Raw genomic sequence first — 21,328 nt, 5'->3', positions numbered from 1 at the left:
TATTATTCTTATTATTATTATTTAAAAAATTTATTTTAATAATATAGTACTCCCTCCGTCCGGATTGTTTGTCGTGTTGCGCTTTTCGAAAGTTGATTTGATTAAATTTTTAAAGTTAAATTAGATCACATTAATTCGATATTTTAGACAAAAAAAAATTAGATATTCTAAAACTATATGAAAAGTACTATAATTGCAATTTTTTTGCATATTAATATGATAAAAAATTACATTTTAAAATGTTAGTCAAAATTTTTATAGTTTGACTCTAAAAATTGAAACCATGACAAACAATTTTGAACGGATGGAGTATCATAAAATTACACTATAATATAAGTATGAGCAGGAGGCATGTGTATATTTGTTTGATGGTATGCAAGATTAATTGATTATTTACCTATATCTATAATTGCAGAACATAGATATGAAATGAGATTAATTTAAATGATGTATTTATATATTATGTCATTATAGAAAGGAAAAAGAGTTAGATATATTTTTCAACTTTATTACTTTTAGAATTTATATATCTCCATTTTTAAAAGTTACGGATATATACCCTTATTATTAAATAAATAACTCGCGCCATTTTTCTCTAACTAAAGTGAAAAAAATAATAGAAAATTATTTTTTATTAAAAATATTTCATGTGGAGTGTATTTTTTTAAAGGAAAATTACACGGTTAAACAAACATATATTAGTTACTTAGTCATCATATTTATAATTTTAGTTAATTATCACTCCGCGACCAAGTTATAATTGCGTAGACTGAGATTTCAAGTTTGTATAATTTGTACATTTGTATAATTCGAAATTTGAATAACTTTTTTACAATATAATTTGCATAATAAATTAGTTATTTTGAATTTACTCAAAAATAACTTAATTATACAAACATACCCACAAACTATGCAAACTCACCTTCGAATTATACAAACGAGACAACTTAAATTGTAGTTACAGCCCGTAAATTTATAAACTATACGACTTCTTTTATTCAACAACTAATTTAAATTTATTATTTTAATTATCAAATTCATTATTTTCACTTATTTTCTTACAAAATTTATTATAGATGTTAATAGCACAAAAAGGATAGTTTTAAAAAAAATTAATTCACACTTATCTTTTTTTATTTCTCTTATTTTACACTAAAGAATAATAGAAAAATGAATAAGAATAAGAAACTTAAAAATAATTTATGTGAAAAAAATCAAATCTATGATTCTATTTTAAATATTTAAAAAAATGAATTTAACAATTAATTTTGTCACTTTTGTAATGGTGGAATATATATAAGACACTTTTTTAATAATAAGAGATATATATGAGTCAATTTTATAACGATATAACATATATGAGCAAATTTCATAACGAGAGTATATCAAACTTTTTTTTCTTCCTAAAAATTAACAATTTAAAATGCGAATTTTTGTTTTCTTTAATTCTTGAAATTCCAATTATATTATATTTAATTGAGAGAGAGTAATTGGTGTGGTCATTATATATTATATAACAAAAAAGTAATAAAAACTCATTCCTTTTAAGGAAACTGGGTTGTTTTTAGTGGGTTAGTATGATTATTATGTACTAACCCCCACCCCACCAGACACACGCATCAATTTTTTTATTCAACGCATATACATCGACAGAGGTGAATGTAGTGTTAGGGACGTGAGTTATCGAATTTATCTGAATTTATTATTTTTTAGATAAAGTTATGAAGTTTATATTAATATATTATATTTAATTATTTTTGTTTAAAAAATATAACCTAATTTGATTTGAAACGGAGTTTAAGAAAAAAAAATATTTAATCTTGTGGTTCTAAATAAAAGTTATGTCAAATGTATCAAAATGCACTTTAATCTTGTGGTCTTAAACATGTCACGTTTAAAGTGTTGAGGTCAGTTTTTTTTAAACAGACTAAAAAGGAAATAGGGACATTCTTTCTGAAACGGAGGGAGTAAAATTTAAGAGATATAATAGGTTTGTATTCGTAATTTTTAAAAATACAGTGGATTCAACAATAAGCATTTTAAATGTTCAACTCGTAAAAATTAAATACCAAGTCTCAATAATATGAAAATGTAAGGGAATTTACAATATCAAATTGTAATCTTGTTGACTTGACTGTTGTCTTGGTAGTTTATACTGTATGAATTATACAAGATTCTTATGGAGAAATTGCTAGTAATTATAGAATCTGACACAATATGAGTTCAAATCCAAGAAAGATCTTTGACTAGCTAGTTAGTGAATTATCACAATTATAATTTTACATAATGAGAAAGTATAATATATGTCTTTAAAAAAACATTAAGCCTTCTATTACTAAAAAAAATTGTAATTTTTATTTCATCGTGTTATACAAGTCTCGTGTAAACAGAAAATAATTAATTATATGATGAGAAAATCGTGTATGCATATATATGTTGAGAAAATCGTGTATGCAAGGTTAATCATTTGTAATATTTGGGATGGAAGTATTTAGATTTTTCATATACTTTTAATAATAACACTCGAATTGAAAGTCTTTCGAAAATAACATTTCTATCTTTATAAGATAGGTGTAAGATTTGCGTAAATATCATTATTTTCAAACTCTGCTAGTGGGGCTTAACCGAATATATTATTGTTATTATAGAAAAATGTGCAAGTACCCCCTCAACCTTTGCCCAAAATCTCATAGATACGCTTATACTATAGTAAGGTCCTATTACCTCCCTAAACTTATTTTATAAGTAATTTTCCACCGATTTTCGATCTACGTGGCACTATCTTGAATAAAAAATCAATCAGCGTTGAGCCTATAAGATAGTGTCACGTAGATCGAAAAGAATTAGAAAATTATTAATAAAATAAACTTGAGGGTAATAAAACCTTAATATAATATAAATGTGTCTCTGAAATTTTGGACTAAATTGAGGAGGTAATTGTGCATTATCCTTTATTATTATTATTGTTGTTGAGCACTAATTAGATTGAACAATATTGTATACTTTATTTTATTTTTGGAAAAGAATATTGATGAGATCATAGTTAGGCAAATGATGAGTTTGGTATCACATCATGAACTAATAGACTTTTATCGAGGCCAAAAAGGACAGACAAAAATGTCAAAATATATACAATGAACCAACTCATTATGATTTTATGAGATTCATATTTGTCCACCAAACATGGTGTATGGCCTTTTGTTTCTAAGCCAAACACACAATATGTTTATGTCCAAAAAGATTTTTAATTCATGAGTACATTACATCAATCTTCATTCAAAGATTTCATTCTCTTCTAAATATTTATGGGAAATCTTTTTACAATCTTTGAACAATCTAAAATATTATCCATACATAAATCATAATACTCAATAATGAGAGTAGGTAGAAAGCATAAACTTCTTTTAATTTCTTTAAAATGGTTAAAAAATGAAATACTTTCAACATTTTAAAAAAATAGTTTTATATACTAAAAAATTTGGAATATCAAATTGTTTATAAGGTAATTACAAATAAAAAATTTTATGATAAGGGTAATTAATAGACTTGTTATAGAAGTTCACTTTTTTGGTACACTTAAGAATGTTGAATAGATAAAATAAAAATAATTTAATTATATACTTTTGACTTAACTCTTTCAGGAACAAAGTTTCATATTTTTAATTGCATTGTCCTTAAATCAGTTACTCTTCTTGCTTCCATAATATATAATATTGTATTATACCGTATGGTAGATACAATAGTTGGTTAGACTGTATTGTTTATTGTTGTTTAATGGATTACTATTTTTATAATTTGGTTGATTATATTGTAATTTATAAATTTATCAAAATATCCTTAATTATTCTAGGGTAGGAGGTTTGACTATAATTAAATTATATAGGGTAAAGGGTAAAAATTATTATGAAATATTATGTTAGGATATAAATGAAAAAATAAATTAAGTAACCATGAGAATACACCAAATCGGTTGTTCCATAAAATGAGGGTTTTCATTGTTACCTAACAACGTAATTTAACAATACAATACATTTTAAGTAACAATTAAAATAAGCATTATAGATATGATAACGAAACGATATAATACAATACAATAAGTGACAATGATCCAAACAGATTGTTAATGTTTATATTATATTAATTCAGTGGTAATATAAATAATAGTATTTGTAAAATCGAAATATATAACCTAAATATATTTTTAAAAAGATAAGGGGGAGCTTCCTAGTTTTTGATTTTCTTATCTGATATGCATTCTATTGTCTTGAAAATCATGTCTTTCTTTTTTGGGAGATATAATTTTATGCATAAATTTTTTTATCTTATCTTATCATATATTACTTTATTTATTATAACAAAATATCGGAATAAAATCAGAAAATTATGTGAGGTTGAATAATACCCTTCCTCAAAAGGAAAAGAAAACGACTTTTCATATAATTTGTCTCTATTATATACTTATTAATTAAGGACTTTCTTATAAGTGGAAATTGGAGTATTGGACGGTCATTTAATAGTAGTAAAAAGATATAAAGGGAAAAAAAAGTGGCCTTTAAACAGCACTAGGAAAAGTAAACTCCTAAAACAAAATTATTTTTTATTATTGAAAAAAATAAATTTAACTCCATTAATTAATTTGTAAGGGCATTTCAATTGTTAATGATAAAGGTAAAAGAAATAAAGGTGTGGAATGACATCTAAAAGCTTTAAACTACTTGCATTCTTCCAAATTTGTCTTGACATCTAAAAGATTGGCAATTAAAAGACATGAACAAATTGTCCATAAATGTTTGGCAAATATACTAAAAATAAATGTTTAAGATTAATTGTCAATTTAAATAATTAAGAAATAGTTAGTTAATTTTTATCTAATTATGTCTTTAATAATTATTCAATTTTATTCAATTGAAAAGTTATATAAACTTTTGATATTTTTGCTATAGTAGAATAATATTAGTTCAATTACACCTTATATTAAATTTTCCTTAAGGGGAGTACATGATCTTACCCTGACAAACAATTATGAACGGATAGAATAATTTAATGTACAAGGGATTTGAAGAGGGGATACAGTGAAATTCAAATTTTCTATCATTCGGATGACAGTATGCGTAATGGCTCTCCAACTAAATTATATTTCACATATTTTTTTCACATGACACAATGTTTGTTATTCTCCCATAGACAATGTGTAGGAGAGGCACATTCTATACGTTCTGAATAAATGTAATATAATTTATCAAAACAGATAATTTGTACCAATTAAATGTATTTTTTAATTTGAATCAAAGTTACTGTATTTTATCGAACTCGTTATATATTAAGTCGATGAGCTTCTAACTGCGTAAGAAGCTTATGGAACAACGATTGACTATTGGGCACTTAATAACTTTAAATCCCACTAATAACTTGTTAAAAGGCAATTTAGACAGTGGCAGACATGTTAAGAGATTAATTTGGACTTGTTTGACGTTTTAAACCTAATACAAGCTCAAAAGTGCCTATTTGATCCCTAAAGCTAAATAGGTTTAGACTTTAACAATCTTTTTTTGCTTTTGGATTTTGATTTTATGAGAAAAATTAATGTATAGTTACACCTTTGATTCTCAAGATTATTAGGTACAAGTCCACGTTCGAAGTCCTCCCTATCCACTAATTAAGGCTAAAAAGACTTGTAGTGTGTTTGGAATCAAGGAAAATGCTTAAAATGTTTTTTGTAAAAATTAAATAGATGTTTTATTTATTTACAAATTAAAGTATTTAGTGAGTAAATAAATAAATATTGTTTTTCAAGCATGTGGTGAATCTATTTTTAAAAATAATGGTGTACGACGAATTTTTTTATCTTTCAATTAAAATAGGTATTTTATGTACGTATCTAATATTGATATCACATTGTTTGTTGGCACTAATGCTAACAAAGCGCTGAATAATGTATTTGACTGAATATTGAGTTATTTATATAGAAGAATAAGAATTTATTCTCATTAAATGTATTTTTTTTCCTCCTTTTTCTAGTAGTGCGTCTATGTTTCAAAATTCTAGATCTCCTCAGACAAAATTAATTCAATATATTTAATATAGCAAAACATTATGAGGTGAGGAGTAGGATTTTTGAGATGTTGACGGTGGCTAATGATAAAGAGATAATAAACTTAAAACGTTTCCCTACTTCTGTTACAAAAATCATTTTTCTAATTTTGAGATATTAAGCTAATTTTTCTATGAAAATATTTTTTAAAACATTAAATTTTGATCGATCGAACATGAAAAAATTAGTATACTAGGCACATCCATGATGGTAGTTAATGAATATTGGATTGAAGAGAAAGCTAGTTTACTATTTATGATACTCCGGGCAAAAAACAAAACCAATGCTATTATGATTAAGATTGAATTAATGGTAATCAAGTTTTATGCCATCATATCATGTAATTTTTAATTATCTTATTTAAGGTCAAAGATGAATTATTATGTTAATATCAAATCAAACTAATTATGATGATGTTCATTAAAGTGGTCGGATTTAATTACTTCCGGTTATAGTTTTTAGAAAACTATTTCAAAGAATAAAAAAAAGTGGTAATGATCTTTCGAGAAAATGTTTTTGGAAACATTTACATAATTTTTATTTTTTTTGCAAAACTAAGGTTTCTTGTTCTTTATTTCGAAACACATTTAATTGATTTTTACAATAATTAATTGCTTTAATAAAACAAGATAAAATGATTTTTTTTTTAAATTTTACCATTGATATTAAAGGAGTAAAAATTGATTATAGTACTTTTTTTTTTTTCAATAGAAAAACTCAGTAAATTAATCTTGTACTTCATTTTTTTTTATTAACGTGTTAAAATGCCAAATGACCTTTTAAAATAGAACAAAAGGAGTGTGTATAATTACGTCGATCGGAGTTAAAACTTTTAGTTTATAAATTTTGAGTTATAATATGTTTTATTTACTCTAATTTTAAACGAATTATTTTACGCCTTAAATAAAACTCTCAATATAAATATAAAATTTATATATATTGTACAAACCCCACGGTTCATAATAATTGAAGTTTTCTGTCATTACTCAGTCCTCACAATGTCCAAATCTTTTTTTCTATATTCTCTCGTAATTTGGGAGATTCTAATTCAGTAGTAATTATGAGGAGCCTTTTTCCACTTTTTAGGCAAAAAATAAACTAATTAATTGATAAATAGCATAAAATTAAAAGTATAAAATATTGGCAAGGCGTGCTTATTCCTGGATTATAAATCTTTATGGGGACATATGCAGTTTAATTAATTAACATATAAAGCTTAGTTTGCTAAAGTTTGGACATTATTATTAGTAGACACATTACTTCTAGGACAGGAATATTAAGTTTAAAATTATTATCAATAATATTTTATATAATAGAATACAAAAAATTATATTTAATATAATAGAATACAATAAAACAATAGATTAATATACGCTTGAGTGGGTCCAAAATTGTTGGTTAATTTGCATATATGTGAGACAAACATAAATAATTTCTTGACTAAAGTGGGGAGATTTAGTAAAATACAAATATGTGATTATGGCATGCGGGATTCTTAATTAATTTAATTAAACAATGAAAATAATTCAGTAAATGAATAATAAATAAATATAAAGGTGAAGGTGGGTCCGATCTTTTGAGAAACTTCTGGGATTTGCAGAGTGGTTATTAGGTAAATATACATCGGTTAAAATTTTTCTATTTTTCAATTTTAAAAAAAAAAAAAGTTAAAATATATCTTGAATTTTGATAGAACATATATATCCCAAAATAATTTTTTTAAAAATTAGAAGTTATAAATATAAATTTAAAACTAATTTTTTAACTTCTATTAAATGAAGGGTATATGTGAGCCATTTTGTAATGACAGGGGTATATGTGAGCCGTTTGTATAACGGTAAGGACATATATGAGCCACTTTTATAACGAGTGATATATCAGCTTCAAATAACAAAGTTGAGGAGTATATCAGACCCTTTTCCCTTTAAATAATTTGAGTTTGAGTTTTTGAAAAAAAAGAGAAACTATATAGGAACGCCACTTCTAGAGATGATATCTTGAATATAAATTTAAATTTAATTAAATTTTGATATAAATGATGAACACTCTATGGAAAAAATTCAACTTGTGAGTCTATGCGGGTAAATATTTATAATGTTTACATAGAGTCAATTCAAGTTACTGTGATTAAATAGTTTAAGGAAGTGAAAATATAAAAATAATTGAAAACAATTAACTAACCACCACAATTAAGTGTTGAAAATGATTTTCAAATATATATAGCATAAATTTATTGACTATACACGAATAAATTTTAGATAATGTTAATGTGGAAAATGTACTCAAAATTCAAACAAGAATATAGGGATTAGGGGGAGCTAGCTAATCATTTTAATAATGTATCCAAATTCACTCCCTCATTTATCTTCAAAAAAAATTGACGGTACAAAAGAGTATTATCCACTAATGTCAAAAAGTCAAAGGATAATTACTTTTACGATTCACTCAATCAACTAACCTATTTTTCAATCTAAAATTAGTTAAAGTTATATATGAATTTATAGCAATTCCACTAGATTCAGTTCCATGTCATTCCATCGAGTTTTTGATAAAAAAACATTCTTTAATTATATCTTAAACTTAAATTATATTCTTAAAGTATTATTTTTAGCAGAAAATATTTTTTAATTATACCTCAAACTTAAATTACATCCCTAAAGTATCATTTTTAGCAGAAAACATCCTTCAAGTATTTTAAAGTAAACAATTTTTATCCTTTTACTTGAATTTATCAGAAAACTAATCGATATATTCCACAAAAATTAAGTCATCCCTTCCTAATTATTATTTTTAAATATGCCAAGAATATTATCATGAACTTTTTCGTAATTGAGTTAGGAAGTATGCAAAATCTTTTAATTTGATCATTTTTTTCATTCATTTTTTATGTAATTTTAATCAAAAATATTATTAGTTCAAATATATTTCTTCTCAATTGAATATGCTAGAAGCGACATTTGTTGGAGACTTCCGCTTCTAATAATGTAGAATGAAACTCAAATACGAGACATAATCAATATTTTGGTCACTTTGATATTAGATGGACCCAAAAATATATTCATTTAATTGGTTAAGAAAAAAGTAAAAATAATTAATCTCCAAGTTCTTTTTTTTTTACGAAAATAGGCAAATCACGTGCACTCACATCTTCCAATCATTTTTATTTTCCATGAGCAACAGTGTCTAAAATTTTTTTTAAAGAATTTCTTTTAGAAAGTAATGAAATTTTCCAGAATAACTTTTGTTGATGATCACGTTAACTACTCATTTTTTCGTAAGATTACTTAATTTTTTGACAATCTAACAAAAGAATGAAAGTTGTTCACTTACAAATACTTGAAGGATATTTTCTGCTAAAAATGATACTTAAAGGACGTAGTTTAAGTTTGGGATATAATAATTAAATGATGTTTTTTGCTAAAAATGATACTTTAAGGATGTAATTTAAATTTAGGGTATAACTAAAGAATGTTTTTGGCCAATAACTCTCATTCCATCACTAAACAAATTATTGAAAGGTATTATTAAAAGTTAATTCAAGATTTTAAAGTTCATATCCACAAATCTCTAGACAAACTTAAAAAGCTCTTAACAAACACCAAATTTATTGCAAAAAGTTACAACAAAGTTTTAATTATAATTAATTGGTTTCATCTATATGGATACTACTAGTCTACAAACATATTCTAATTTTGTTTTGTGTTGTTTTTAGCCAAGTCCGTATTGATTTCAATAGATAATATTTTATGAAATTTTCTATGGGCTATATCTTTGATCTATCACTATCTTTTCATCAAAATTAAAACAACAAAGACAGGTGCATAGAGAGGTCTACGTATAATAGGACCAAAAATCGACGATTAACCTCTAGATTTAAAACCACTACTTATATACTCGATATTCTCCATATTTCAGAAGAACATATACTTCTTCGTCAATTCATGCAACAAACGAACTCTTACATTGTATTCATGTTTTTGTGAAACAGGGCACTCCAAAAAGCTTTGTTGAATATTTATCCATGCTGAGACTACAAAACATTTTATCACATTCGTATGCAAGCAACTTGCTAGCCATATCAAAACTGCCAGAGGCGAAAATATATATAACAATCACAAGACAAGCCGAAGTTGGTCTATAGTTAAATTCTCGCTGGAAAATCCGCTCTCACATCTTTTTGGCAAACAGAAGAAGAAAACATTTCCTACAACCCTGTTTTGGACATCGCCATTTCAATGCGTTTACCTGGATTAGGAGATGAGGCATAATTAAGGTCCTGATTACTTGAATGCTACATTTTTGGTTTTCTTGTTCCCTCTCTTCTTTGCACTACTCTTTTCAGGTCCCTCTGCCTCTTCCGCCTTCTGCTCTGCCTCTAGAATGGCCAACTGCAGTTTGTCCCCATAGTAGGTCATGTCAAACATTGATCATTATGGTATATATCAGCATATAGCAGAACATATGTTTAATTTTCAAACGTACCTCATCAAGGATAGGTTTGAGCTCTTTGTATCGACATTCAGCAAGATCAAAACCATCCTTACGCAGCTCCTACAGTGACAATACAACAACACTAGGGCTCACATTGAAATATAAATCACTTTACACAAAGGTGAAAATATTTATTGCATAAAAAATTATACGGATATGAACATAAACATGAAGAGAACATAAGTAATCTGTAAAGCCTGTCAATTAAACATATTCTCAAGGTGAGCCACCATATGGCCTTTTCATTCTTGTCAGCATATTTGGTCCCTTTCATGTATAATATCGTCCAGTTGATCTCCTAGGCTCTCTAAATTGTTATTCAGTTATCAACATCTGTCTATCTCTTTCCACGTTATCACTAATTCACTACCGCGATCTCCAGCAACCCAACTCATATAAGGGTTATCTATCTGTGTCATTCCACTCGATGATTATAGAAGTAAAGCAATGACACCTATCTGATTCTTCCTTCTCCATTTCAGAGATGATATATAAGTAACTTGACTATGTTGAATTTGCTCTCGCTTTAATATATTTTGAATGAAGCTCTATGCAATTTAAAATGAATAGCCATCTCATATAAAGTATTTTTTCCTGTAAATTAATCTGGACAACTACTCCTTGTCCTTTCGAACACCTTTTTCCGGTAAATTAAATTGGACAACTACTCCTTGTCTATTCGAACACTTTCGAGAGTAGTTCTATTACGAGGAAAAAGGATCAAATGTGTTCAGCATTTTCCCCAAATAATTAAGATAAGTAAAACTGACCTTTCCCGTATGCTGTGTGTGTTCATATGCTGCCATTTGCCAGTACATATTTGTTCTTTTGTAGAAATCCTTCAGAGACTCCCCCGGCTTCACAAACAACAAGGGGCAATAAATTAGGAGTGGAGAAAAATATCCAAGCTTAATGTTGTATACAAATCAATAACTAGCCATTCAAGTTAAGCTCATCTAAAAATAACCAAATTTGTTGCTCAATCAGAATCAGATTTAGATGAATAGAGTACCACTGGTGTTCTTTGAGCATCAGAGAGACCAAGACTGGCTCTGATTTGCTCAATTCTGGCTCGTTTCTCCTTCCTTCTCAGTGTTTTCCCTTCACCTCTGATTATGGCAACAGCATCTCCAGTTTCAAGTGATGTTGATGCACCATTATTAGCCTTTAAATAGATGATATTACACACATTATGTTTCCAACTAATTATTTGGAAAATGACATTGGATATTTGATGAAAATCTAGCCTGCTTAAGGCATTCAGTTAAGAAAGATACCTCAGCATCATCTTCCTCATCAGTCTCCTCGTCACTATCATCACCACTCTCACATTCTTCATTATCACTGTCATCTTCATCTTCATCCTCATCATCTTCATTATCTGATGCTTCAACCCACTCAGACTCAGATACCTGGTGGAAAATCTAAAGATAAGTCCATGGTACATGGAAAAGGCAAACACAAGTGTGCAATATGATAGCATTTTCACTATTATTTATAATTTCAAGTGATGATTTTACTTCCAATCTATGTTGCTCGGACTCTTCAAAAATGTCGACGGGTGCGTATTTGGTCTCTAAAAGCAGTGTAATTTCGGAGAATCCGACACGGGTGCAGCAACATTTTTTGTAGAGTTTGACCAACATAGCTTTCAATTAAAACAACTTGAAAGATATCACATCAAATTGTCAGCAATAGAATTAACTGCACAAGGGCTTTTGGCATCAACCAAATAGTTTGCTGGTTCTGGCAGTGAAAACTAGGAGCAGGGAGATGGGAGGTAAGATAGACTCATGAAGATAAGCCAAACAGAAAGACAGTAAACAACAACAGAAAAAAACTAACTAACCGGGATAATGCATTTCCATTCATCCAGTTTACTGAGATTAAGAACATATAAGTCATCAAGAGTAAGTTCTTGGTCTCTAATTTCCATCATCCCACCATAGATATATAAGGTATCTTTAGCCACAGCCATGCATGAATTTATACGTCCACAGGGCTTCACTACCTGAAAGATGAATAAGCATCATAGGGAGACAAACAAATGAAAATACACGATTGAGATATTATGTTATTCAGTACAACTCACATCCGCTGAAGCTGAATGTTGCACGGCTGAAGATTTAGAGCTAGCCTCAGATCTAGAAGCTTCATTGCCATCATCAATAGTCACATTCCTTTTCATGTTCAAAGACATTTTTTTGATATTGCTTTTTGTGCTGGTATCTTCTTCGTAATCGAGGTCCTCATCTTCATCGTCTGCATCAACTTCCATTGGACTTATCTTACTATCAAGATCCATGCTGTCAACTTGCTCATCTAAAACTTGTTTTTGCTGCGAGCAGATAAAAAAAAAACACTCTTTCTATCAATCAAATTCCATTTCTATAGATACAATAACATATAGCTTAAAAATACACAAAGAGAAAGGAGAAACACAGTTTGTTCAGAAAGGCAAAAGATGAGAATGCCTCTAAAGGTGAGAATTTTCATATTTGAAATTTTAGATGGCAGCTCGAGGCCTTCTTGCTCAACTGAACCTCAGCTCAAGTTTAGCTGCTGCATATTGTAAAAGGAAGAGATTTCAACAACAGTGACAGAAGAAAAAGGATGAACGCTTTAATGGCAGCGGCAGCCAGAGTCGCACCTCAAGGAAAAGGGCATGAGTTTACAACTTTAGCTAATGAAAGAGAATAAAAGGGTGAAAGTAGAAAGGTGGCTATGTGCTTAAGGATTAAGTTGTACTTCAAGTTTGAATTAGGGAAACTTTTGCAGGTTTGGTTTAGCTAGCAAGCCTAACAAGTCAGGCATCTAAAAGTTCAGGCTCGATCCAATTGCTAGTTAGCTCAGTCAAACTTGAAAGTGACGAATCAGGCACGAGCGGCTTGCAAGCTAGCCCAGATCAGCTACACCCCAGTTCTCATAAAGGCCGGCTCTGAGCAGGCAGAGAACATTTGACATGGGAAGATATTACTCGAGATTTGCAGGTTGAGCAACAGCAGCAAAGATGGACCTCGTATAACTAGAGTAAGTCGGCCTGTCCCAAAGTCCAACTTACTTGAGTATCATATGGCCTGCTTTCATTACTAGGTCCAAATCTAGGTTGGACACAAAATAAGATGAGGAATTATGCAATATGATCTTTCAAAAATTACTCCTGCAATATGATATGATCTAGAGCTTTTTAAAGACTCATTCCGACTTCACTTAAACCCTAAAGCTAGGTGCAGCACTGCCAGACACTCTCATGACTTCAGTGCAAGCACTAAGATGCCAAGGCATGCCCCTCAGTTATCCATCAATAAAATTGTGATTATCTGGTTACTAAAAAATTGTTCACATACAACAGGCCAAGGCAAACTTATGTCCCATACAAGAACAGGTTAATTATGCATCATCTGCCATGCATATACCTTTGGACTTTGGGTTTCTTTTTGGCTCAGTATTCTTCATTTAAGAATGCGGAAGTTTCTAATCTAGGCTCTGTCTAAAAGTTGTTTGAATTGCAATTTCTATAAGCACTTCCGACTATCCTCCCTAATTTCTTTGATGATCACGAAACCATTGGATCCAAAAAACAAAAGGAAATAAAATTTTTGGGAGTTGAACATTAATTTTATATTGTTTTGGACGAAAAGGTTGCTCAGACATGTATAACAATGCTGCGCATGAGGAGTGTGGTGACCCTGAGGCCTGAACAGTAGATTAAGCAGGCAGCAGACAATGTTAAAAGCTAATAATGCTAGTACCTTAGGTTTTATAGATTTCTCCTTCCGCAGCTCCAATGGATACCTGTTTGCAGATAAATATTAACCTCCAGAAGAAAATAGCATTGCGCTTTACTGTCCAAGGTGGAAAGATGATGCAGAAAGAATGTGAAATATAGGCATGTCACATGTGCAATCTATATAAAGTAAAGCATTTCTCAAAAAAAATACGAAGTAGTGGAATAGGCATTTACCAGCGATGAGTGTCTAATTGGAAGCCATAAAGTTCATTCAGAAACAAGCTCATCATAACATCACCTGAATGGAACATAAGTCAGAAGTTTGTTAGCATTTCTTTGACATCTGTATTGCATTATTTTAGAAGAGCAGAATGTAAAAATGAAGCAGTCAAGGCTGCAAGATGTGCTTATACAAAGATAATCAACCTTCCATTTCCATATCCACGACACCTCCAAATAGTATAGCCCGCTTTTTATGAATGCACATAGAGAAGCCAGCACGAGCACCGGGAGGCATGCCACTTTTTTTAACCTTACATGAAGCAAGAGAATTTTAATAAAAAGCCAAGTTCTGAAGATGGAAAAATTACTTACAATTATATTACTCTTTCAACTCATCAGTAAAAATAAATAAAACAGCAGTAACAAACATAAACTAAACTCAGATTTTCAGAGAATCTATCATATGATGCTCTAGTTAGTAAAATAATTAAAGCATTGTTGTTTACCAATTCTCAAAAAAAAAACAAAAAAAAACAAGGGATTGTCCCACTCCCATCAATACTTTGATGGAGACATGAATGCAACAGCCTTTCCATAGTGTTCCTCGTGTGCAGCTGCAAACATTGCTGTCATTTGGCTAGGGGAAGTAAACTTTGAAGTGTATTCTTAGTGTTTAGTTTTGCACATACTAGTCCAGAGAGGTGAGGGCATCTTTAGCATACTTACGTTTATTCTTGTCAAATATAATTATGCAGTCAAATGGTTCAATCCCATCTGCTACATAGAGAGCTATTGTAACAAATTTGAAGGGGAAGATAAAGGGGGAGAGAGGTGAAAGTACATGACTTCTTTCATTCCATCATCAGAGATGGTGCACACAAGGGAGAGGAGGAGAAAACATTAAGATATAAACCTTGTTCCATTCCCATGTCTTAGGATCAAGAGACCACATGTCTGAGTGAACATTTCCCTTCTCTGAGCCACTTTTATCAGATGATACTTCTTTGGAATAACCACCATACAGATATATCTGAAATTTAAAATAGATGGACTTAGGAACCATTTATGTGAAAACCACCAAAGAAGTATATAATATGAGAGACTAACTTTAGTACTGAAAAGCTTTCTATACAAAGCTAAGGAAAACAGATCATGTAATGCAAAAGATAAGTCCTGCAACTAAAAGAATATAATCTCAAAACTCAATGAACATGTAACCAATTAATGAATTAAAGAAAAATAGAGAAGTCAATGGTTATTCCTAAGAAGAAGTTCGAAGATACATGAGATTTACCATGTTTCTTTAATTACCTATTCTGGGGCAGGGGTGTAAACAGCTCCACCTAAGTGATATAGGGATAGAAAGAAAGAAACAAAGGAACTAGTCTGCTGAACAGGGAGGATGGCAAACTTATAGAATGGAAATTGCGATTTCATTTCCCACCTGAAGCTCTTCTTGTCTAATAGAAGGAACCAAAAAGGAGTAGAAGAGATAAAAAATCTCTTTACAGACTCGAGATGTGTACAGATATATTGATCAAATAAACCAAATGTTGGCAATAATAGAGCACCTTCTTTTTCTTTATTTTGTAGCTTTTGTGAAATATGTAAAAACAAGTCTGCCAACCTTCCTTTTTCCTTACTTCTTCTTCAAATAACATAAAGGAAGGTCAAAGAATAATACTTAAACGTACTAATGACTCACTCTAGAGGATCTTATCTGATTCAATCCCGATGAGTTATGGCAAGTAGACAAAAAATATCCTTAGGCTTCCTTTTTTTTTATTTTCTACAGTTTGTGCTGTATGGAAGTACAGGTTAACCACTAACACAAAAGAAAATAGTACAAACAACATGTAATTTGAGTTGACAGATATCCAACGAACCTAATGGTATGTTCCATAGTACCTACAACCTTGAATATCAGTAAGCAGTACTAAGAGCAGATGGAGAGTTGTCCCAGCAATTATTTTGTGGACCATATGGAAAGAGAGGAATTTATGAAGTTTTGAAAACAAGAGCAGCTCATTGCACAAGATTATAATGAACTGCATTATCACTTTTTGCTATTGGTGTAGTTCAGAGTATATAGATGATCCTGTGGCAATTGTAGACATCCTAGGATCCTTATAAGATGGAGGAGGATCTAGTGATAGTTTTGCTTTTTCTTTGTGTTTTTGTTTGATAGGTACACTTCTGTGGATATACGATATGCTATAAATCTTTAGTTGCCAGCTCTGAGCTGATGATTGATACACAAAACGTTACCTTTACTGAAAAAGAAGAAGTAAGCAGTACTTGTTCAGAGCCAATATCTAAGTCTTATAGTAGGGGATGGGGGAGAGGTGGAAGCCTGGAAAGGAAAAGGAGCTCAACAGGTTGCAGCAGAATTTGAACAGTATTAAACCCCACTAGATAGTAATCATAGTGGCAGCATATTGTACATTCATCCCAGACACCTCAATTAGTCAAACAAAGATGATAGGTAGGGCAATTTGTAGTGGAGCAAGAATTACTCCAGCTGATCATTTACCTCATCTTGATAGACAAAAAACTGGAAGCCACTTCGAGCACTTGGCCACATACATCCAGGTGTAGGTTTTATTTCTTGCCACTGCAGCGGGGATATCAAAGTGAATAGCAATTAGAACTTGTTAAAAAAATAAACTAGAAAAAATGCAGAAATGTCAGGTCCATTATATCATGTACTCACCTTATACTGATCAAGATCAAATACATGCAGGTCATTGTAATACCTGAAATAAGTTGAGGTTTTGCAAATTTTAGAGATCAGACCAAAAGATCATTTTATGTAACAACTAGGTTAGAGCCTCATTGAGATATATTTATTAGAATATCTATTATAAACAAAGAGAATATTTGTTTATCGATCATTGAAAGTTTCTCATATTAATTTCAGTAACTTGCAACTCTTTAACAAAGGCAAAAATTAACCACCTGACTTCCCGAAGAGTGTCATAGAAGCCTCCAAAAACTATGATCTTGTGCTTGTACAAAATCTGCAATAAGCCAAGAATGAATCATCAGCACCTTTGCAAGGCCAAACAAAGTTCCAAAAGAAACCACAATCAAGTATTGCATCGAATTGATCTTCGAACAATATCATGAGTCACTAATACATCTGTTGGAGTCCCATATCGGTGGGACAAGAGATATTTAGTCTCTTTATATAATATTGGGCAATCCTCTCCTCATGAGATAGCTTTTGGGGTTGAGTTAGGGCCGAGGTCCATTTTTATCATGGTATCAAAGTCAGGTCCATCCCAATTCATTGTTTCTGATGTTGTGCCCCCCCCCCCCCCGTTTTACAATTGTTTTATGCTGTTTGCTTGTGTAACACCTTCATCATGACAGGTTGAAGTGCACGAAGTAAATCGGATAAACTGTTAGTTTGTGCATCAACTCCCTTGAGCAGAATATTTCATAAGTTCAAACAGAATAAACAAACTGTGACATCCTCTCGTTGAGATAAAACACATCCTCGTACTTTCTTTTCACATTATATGAAAAATATGACATTGTAAGCAAGAAAGAGATGTTTATCACAGCCGAAGGTTGTGGTCCAATGTTAGTACTCCTTATCCTAAACTAAAGGTCTCAGGTTTGAGAATTGGAAATGGAGTCCCTTTCATTGGGAGAGTTATAACCCCAGAGTGGGACTTCCCGGAAAAAATCTGGATTAACCGGGCCCCAAAGCGGATGGGGAACACCGAATGGAACCAAAATCAACTGTTTATCAAGAATTCAGTTACTTCAACTAAGATGAACATACCATGCGATGACCTGAACGTGGACTAGGACACCCTTTATAATTTAGCTGCTCCCATTGGTTTGTTTTCAAGTCCAATGCCCAAAAATCCTGCAATACAAATTACAAAAGGATATACAATACATTATAAATATTGGGATCAAAGACAGAAGTGTGACATTACACGAATAAATAATGGATTTTACCTTGTAATGGTGGAATCGCTCCTGATTAGGAGATGTAAATTCACCACCTGATTACATAACAACAATTTATCACAATAACCACCGTGGAAGAGGAATATGATATGAACTCAAATGCATATATTAAGATGAACAAAGTTGTGCATGCTAAAAAGCATACTCATAAGTCCAAATACTACAGACTTTAGATTTTTACCAAAAATATAAAGATAATTTTTCCAAGCAACTGCTTGGTGTGCACTGCGAGGAGGCGGACTGTTGGGGCTTGAAATCAACTTCCACTCTTGCTTTTCCACGTCATACCGGTAGAGATCGCCATATACAAATGTCTGCATTTAGCCAATTCCATAAACTCATCAGTTCAAAAGTATAACACAACACTAGTCAATCAAAACAATCATGGAAAAAAAGGAACTTTTTGTTTTTTTTTTTAAAAGGAATTTAAAGCTAACCATTAATAAACTACTTCCTTCTCCCTAAACTAGTTGTCCCTTTTGGCCTCATGAGAGTCAAACAAAATAATATTCGGAAAATACTGTTTCTTTTATCACTTTAATATGAATAACCTGCAGTATACAGCACTTCTCATTCAATTTTGTAAAGGACTTTAACTTTTTTTTTCCTTAAGGAATTATATTTCATTACAGCTGCAAAAATCAGTTAAACCGCCACTTGAGATGCAAATGGGTAAAAAAGGACACATACAGAGTATTATTTGGACTTCTAGATCACCACATTTTTTATGAATAAGTGGTTCATAATCACGATTATTGATCACTTCAAAGCTAGACGGAGAGTAAAAAGTTCCTTGAGCTTGCGGCATGAAGTAGACAAAAACCAATGAAGAGAAAAACTGGAATATGTATTCCAAAGGAAACCCCAGAGGAAAACGTATCAAATAATACAACTACATATGAATAACTCTCACTTTAATAATTTCCACATTTATATTCTCTTGTTTTGTTTTATAAAAAATATATAGAAGAACTAGACACCAAATTGCCAACACCTTACCTTGCTGCCATTGTAAAATTCACCACCATAGAGAACTAATTCAGTCTCCTTCAACGGGTTAATGCTCAACTGCAAACATCATTAGGACGTATTGTTACATAAAAATATCACTAGTACACTAAGTTCAGCATAAATAAAATCGAAGTTCCACTCTTTTCTTTTACCGAACAATTGGATCGAGGAGAAGGTGCAGGGACATTCTCTTCAACATGAATTTCCTTCTTCTTAGCTTCCTCTTTTTGTATGTTCAGCTGTCAATGCAATACAATTTTCAAATACAAAGTGCAAGTTAAACTTTATATATATAATTCATTTAATATGTACGAATAAATTGCGATTCGAAACTCATAAACTGAAAAATTATGACTCTGCCTATGCTCAACACAGTTGAATACAATACCAGTATAGCATCGATGTCGTCTTCAGGGGAGAGTTTCTTTGATTCTCTACGGGCTCTTTTCTCTTCTGCTTTGGCTGTTTTCTTCTCTGTTTTCTCTTTACCTTTGCCTGGTTTCTTTGTTTTCTTTCCCATTTTTTCACTATCTCCGGCTGCTGCTCTCTGCTCCGGCGGCTAGCTCTTCGCAACCTTTGTCGAAATTATTGAGCGTTTTGTTTATATATTGCCTGCCCGGCCGGGCCTTTATAAGAAGAAAAATACTGTATGGGTTATTTATGAAATTAATAATAAATGGTTTATTTATTTGTGATAAAATGGTTAAAAATAGATTACTTAATTTCATCCTTTTAATAGTTAAGTTGTTGCTTTGTTAGTATGAGATAGTCATTATTTTTATCTTTTAAAACAAAATAATGCATATATATTTCATAACTTGATATGATTATATTTAATAGTATTGATTAAATATGGCGCTAGTTATGTAATGATACTTTTTTACGTGACAAATGAAATGATTGGGAGAAAAAATAAGAAAATAGTAAGATGAACCGCGCAAATGGTAAAAACTTGTGATGGTAGTTTTTGCATCATCTTTTTGACGTATGAAAAAGTAATTGTAATTATAAAATAAATATAAATAAGTGATTTTGTGATTTTTTTTCCCCATATTTTCTCCAGGAGCGTAGCATATCTCTTTGCAATTTATTTGATGGTGCTTATTGAGTTTATGAAAGACATTTTATAGTTATCCAATGAAGGGATAAATATAAAAAATATGATATTAATGACCATCGTTTGATGATAATCATAGATCTTTTGCTAAAATACATGAAATATCGTGGTAGGATGAGTAATTTCACAGATAAAAAGAGTGAGAGTAAATGTAAGATGTGTGATCATTAAATTCAATTTCAGAGAAGATTAATCATTTTCCGAGTTCCCTCGACGCGATTCTCTAAAGCACCCTCGTATATCTATTTGTTTGTCGGGTATCAATTTTGTAATGAATTAAAATGACCTAAAATCTCGAAGACACAAATAACAAATGAAATGTTGGTGATGAATATCATAAAAACAATGATTTACATAATTATTGTCTCAAAAGTGTTTCATTTGTTTTTTCTCTATTTTTTAAAAGGCTGAACACATAAGCGATCCTTTGAACTTGCACAATTTTTCCGTTTAGACACCTTAATGAGGTCATATTCCTATTGAACACCTTATGTATACACAAAGTGTGTCTATTAGACACTTCAATGACATTACCCAAAAATATATAGAGTGCGTGACTTTCAAACACTATAATATGAAAAAAGAGTCAATCATACCGTGACATGCGACTAATTTTTTAAAAAAGTATCTTTTAGAAAAGAAATATATCCAACAGCCTCCTCTGTATCTTCTTCTTTGA

At 30.6% G+C, this 21,328-nt stretch overlaps 1 protein-coding gene across 1 annotated transcript; it reads right to left on the bottom strand.

The window, feature by feature from the left end:
• Positions 1 to 10,029: 10,029 nt before the first annotated feature.
• Positions 10,030 to 20,154, bottom strand: LOC101260419 (uncharacterized). Its single transcript, XM_010320752.4, has 20 exons — positions 19,921 to 20,154; positions 19,685 to 19,771; positions 19,521 to 19,589; positions 18,703 to 18,835; positions 18,510 to 18,556; positions 18,328 to 18,414; positions 17,493 to 17,554; positions 17,248 to 17,290; positions 17,068 to 17,148; positions 15,448 to 15,564; positions 14,739 to 14,844; positions 14,547 to 14,610; positions 14,335 to 14,377; positions 12,675 to 12,920; positions 12,432 to 12,593; positions 11,860 to 11,994; positions 11,595 to 11,747; positions 11,353 to 11,439; positions 10,574 to 10,642; positions 10,030 to 10,479 (listed from the first exon to the last, which is right to left on the bottom strand). Exons 1-20 carry the CDS (start codon positions 20,050 to 20,052, stop codon positions 10,372 to 10,374), a joined length of 2,031 nt encoding a protein of 676 aa, XP_010319054.2. The 5' UTR covers positions 20,053 to 20,154; the 3' UTR covers positions 10,030 to 10,371.
• Between the last annotated feature and the right edge of the window lie 1,174 nt (positions 20,155 to 21,328).

This window comes from Solanum lycopersicum, chromosome 3 (genome assembly GCF_036512215.1).
Source record: "Solanum lycopersicum chromosome 3, SLM_r2.1".
Lineage (NCBI taxonomy): Eukaryota > Viridiplantae > Streptophyta > Magnoliopsida > Solanales > Solanaceae > Solanum > Solanum lycopersicum.
The sequence above is the reverse complement of the archived record's forward strand: the minus strand, read 5'-3'. Positions and strand labels throughout refer to the sequence as shown.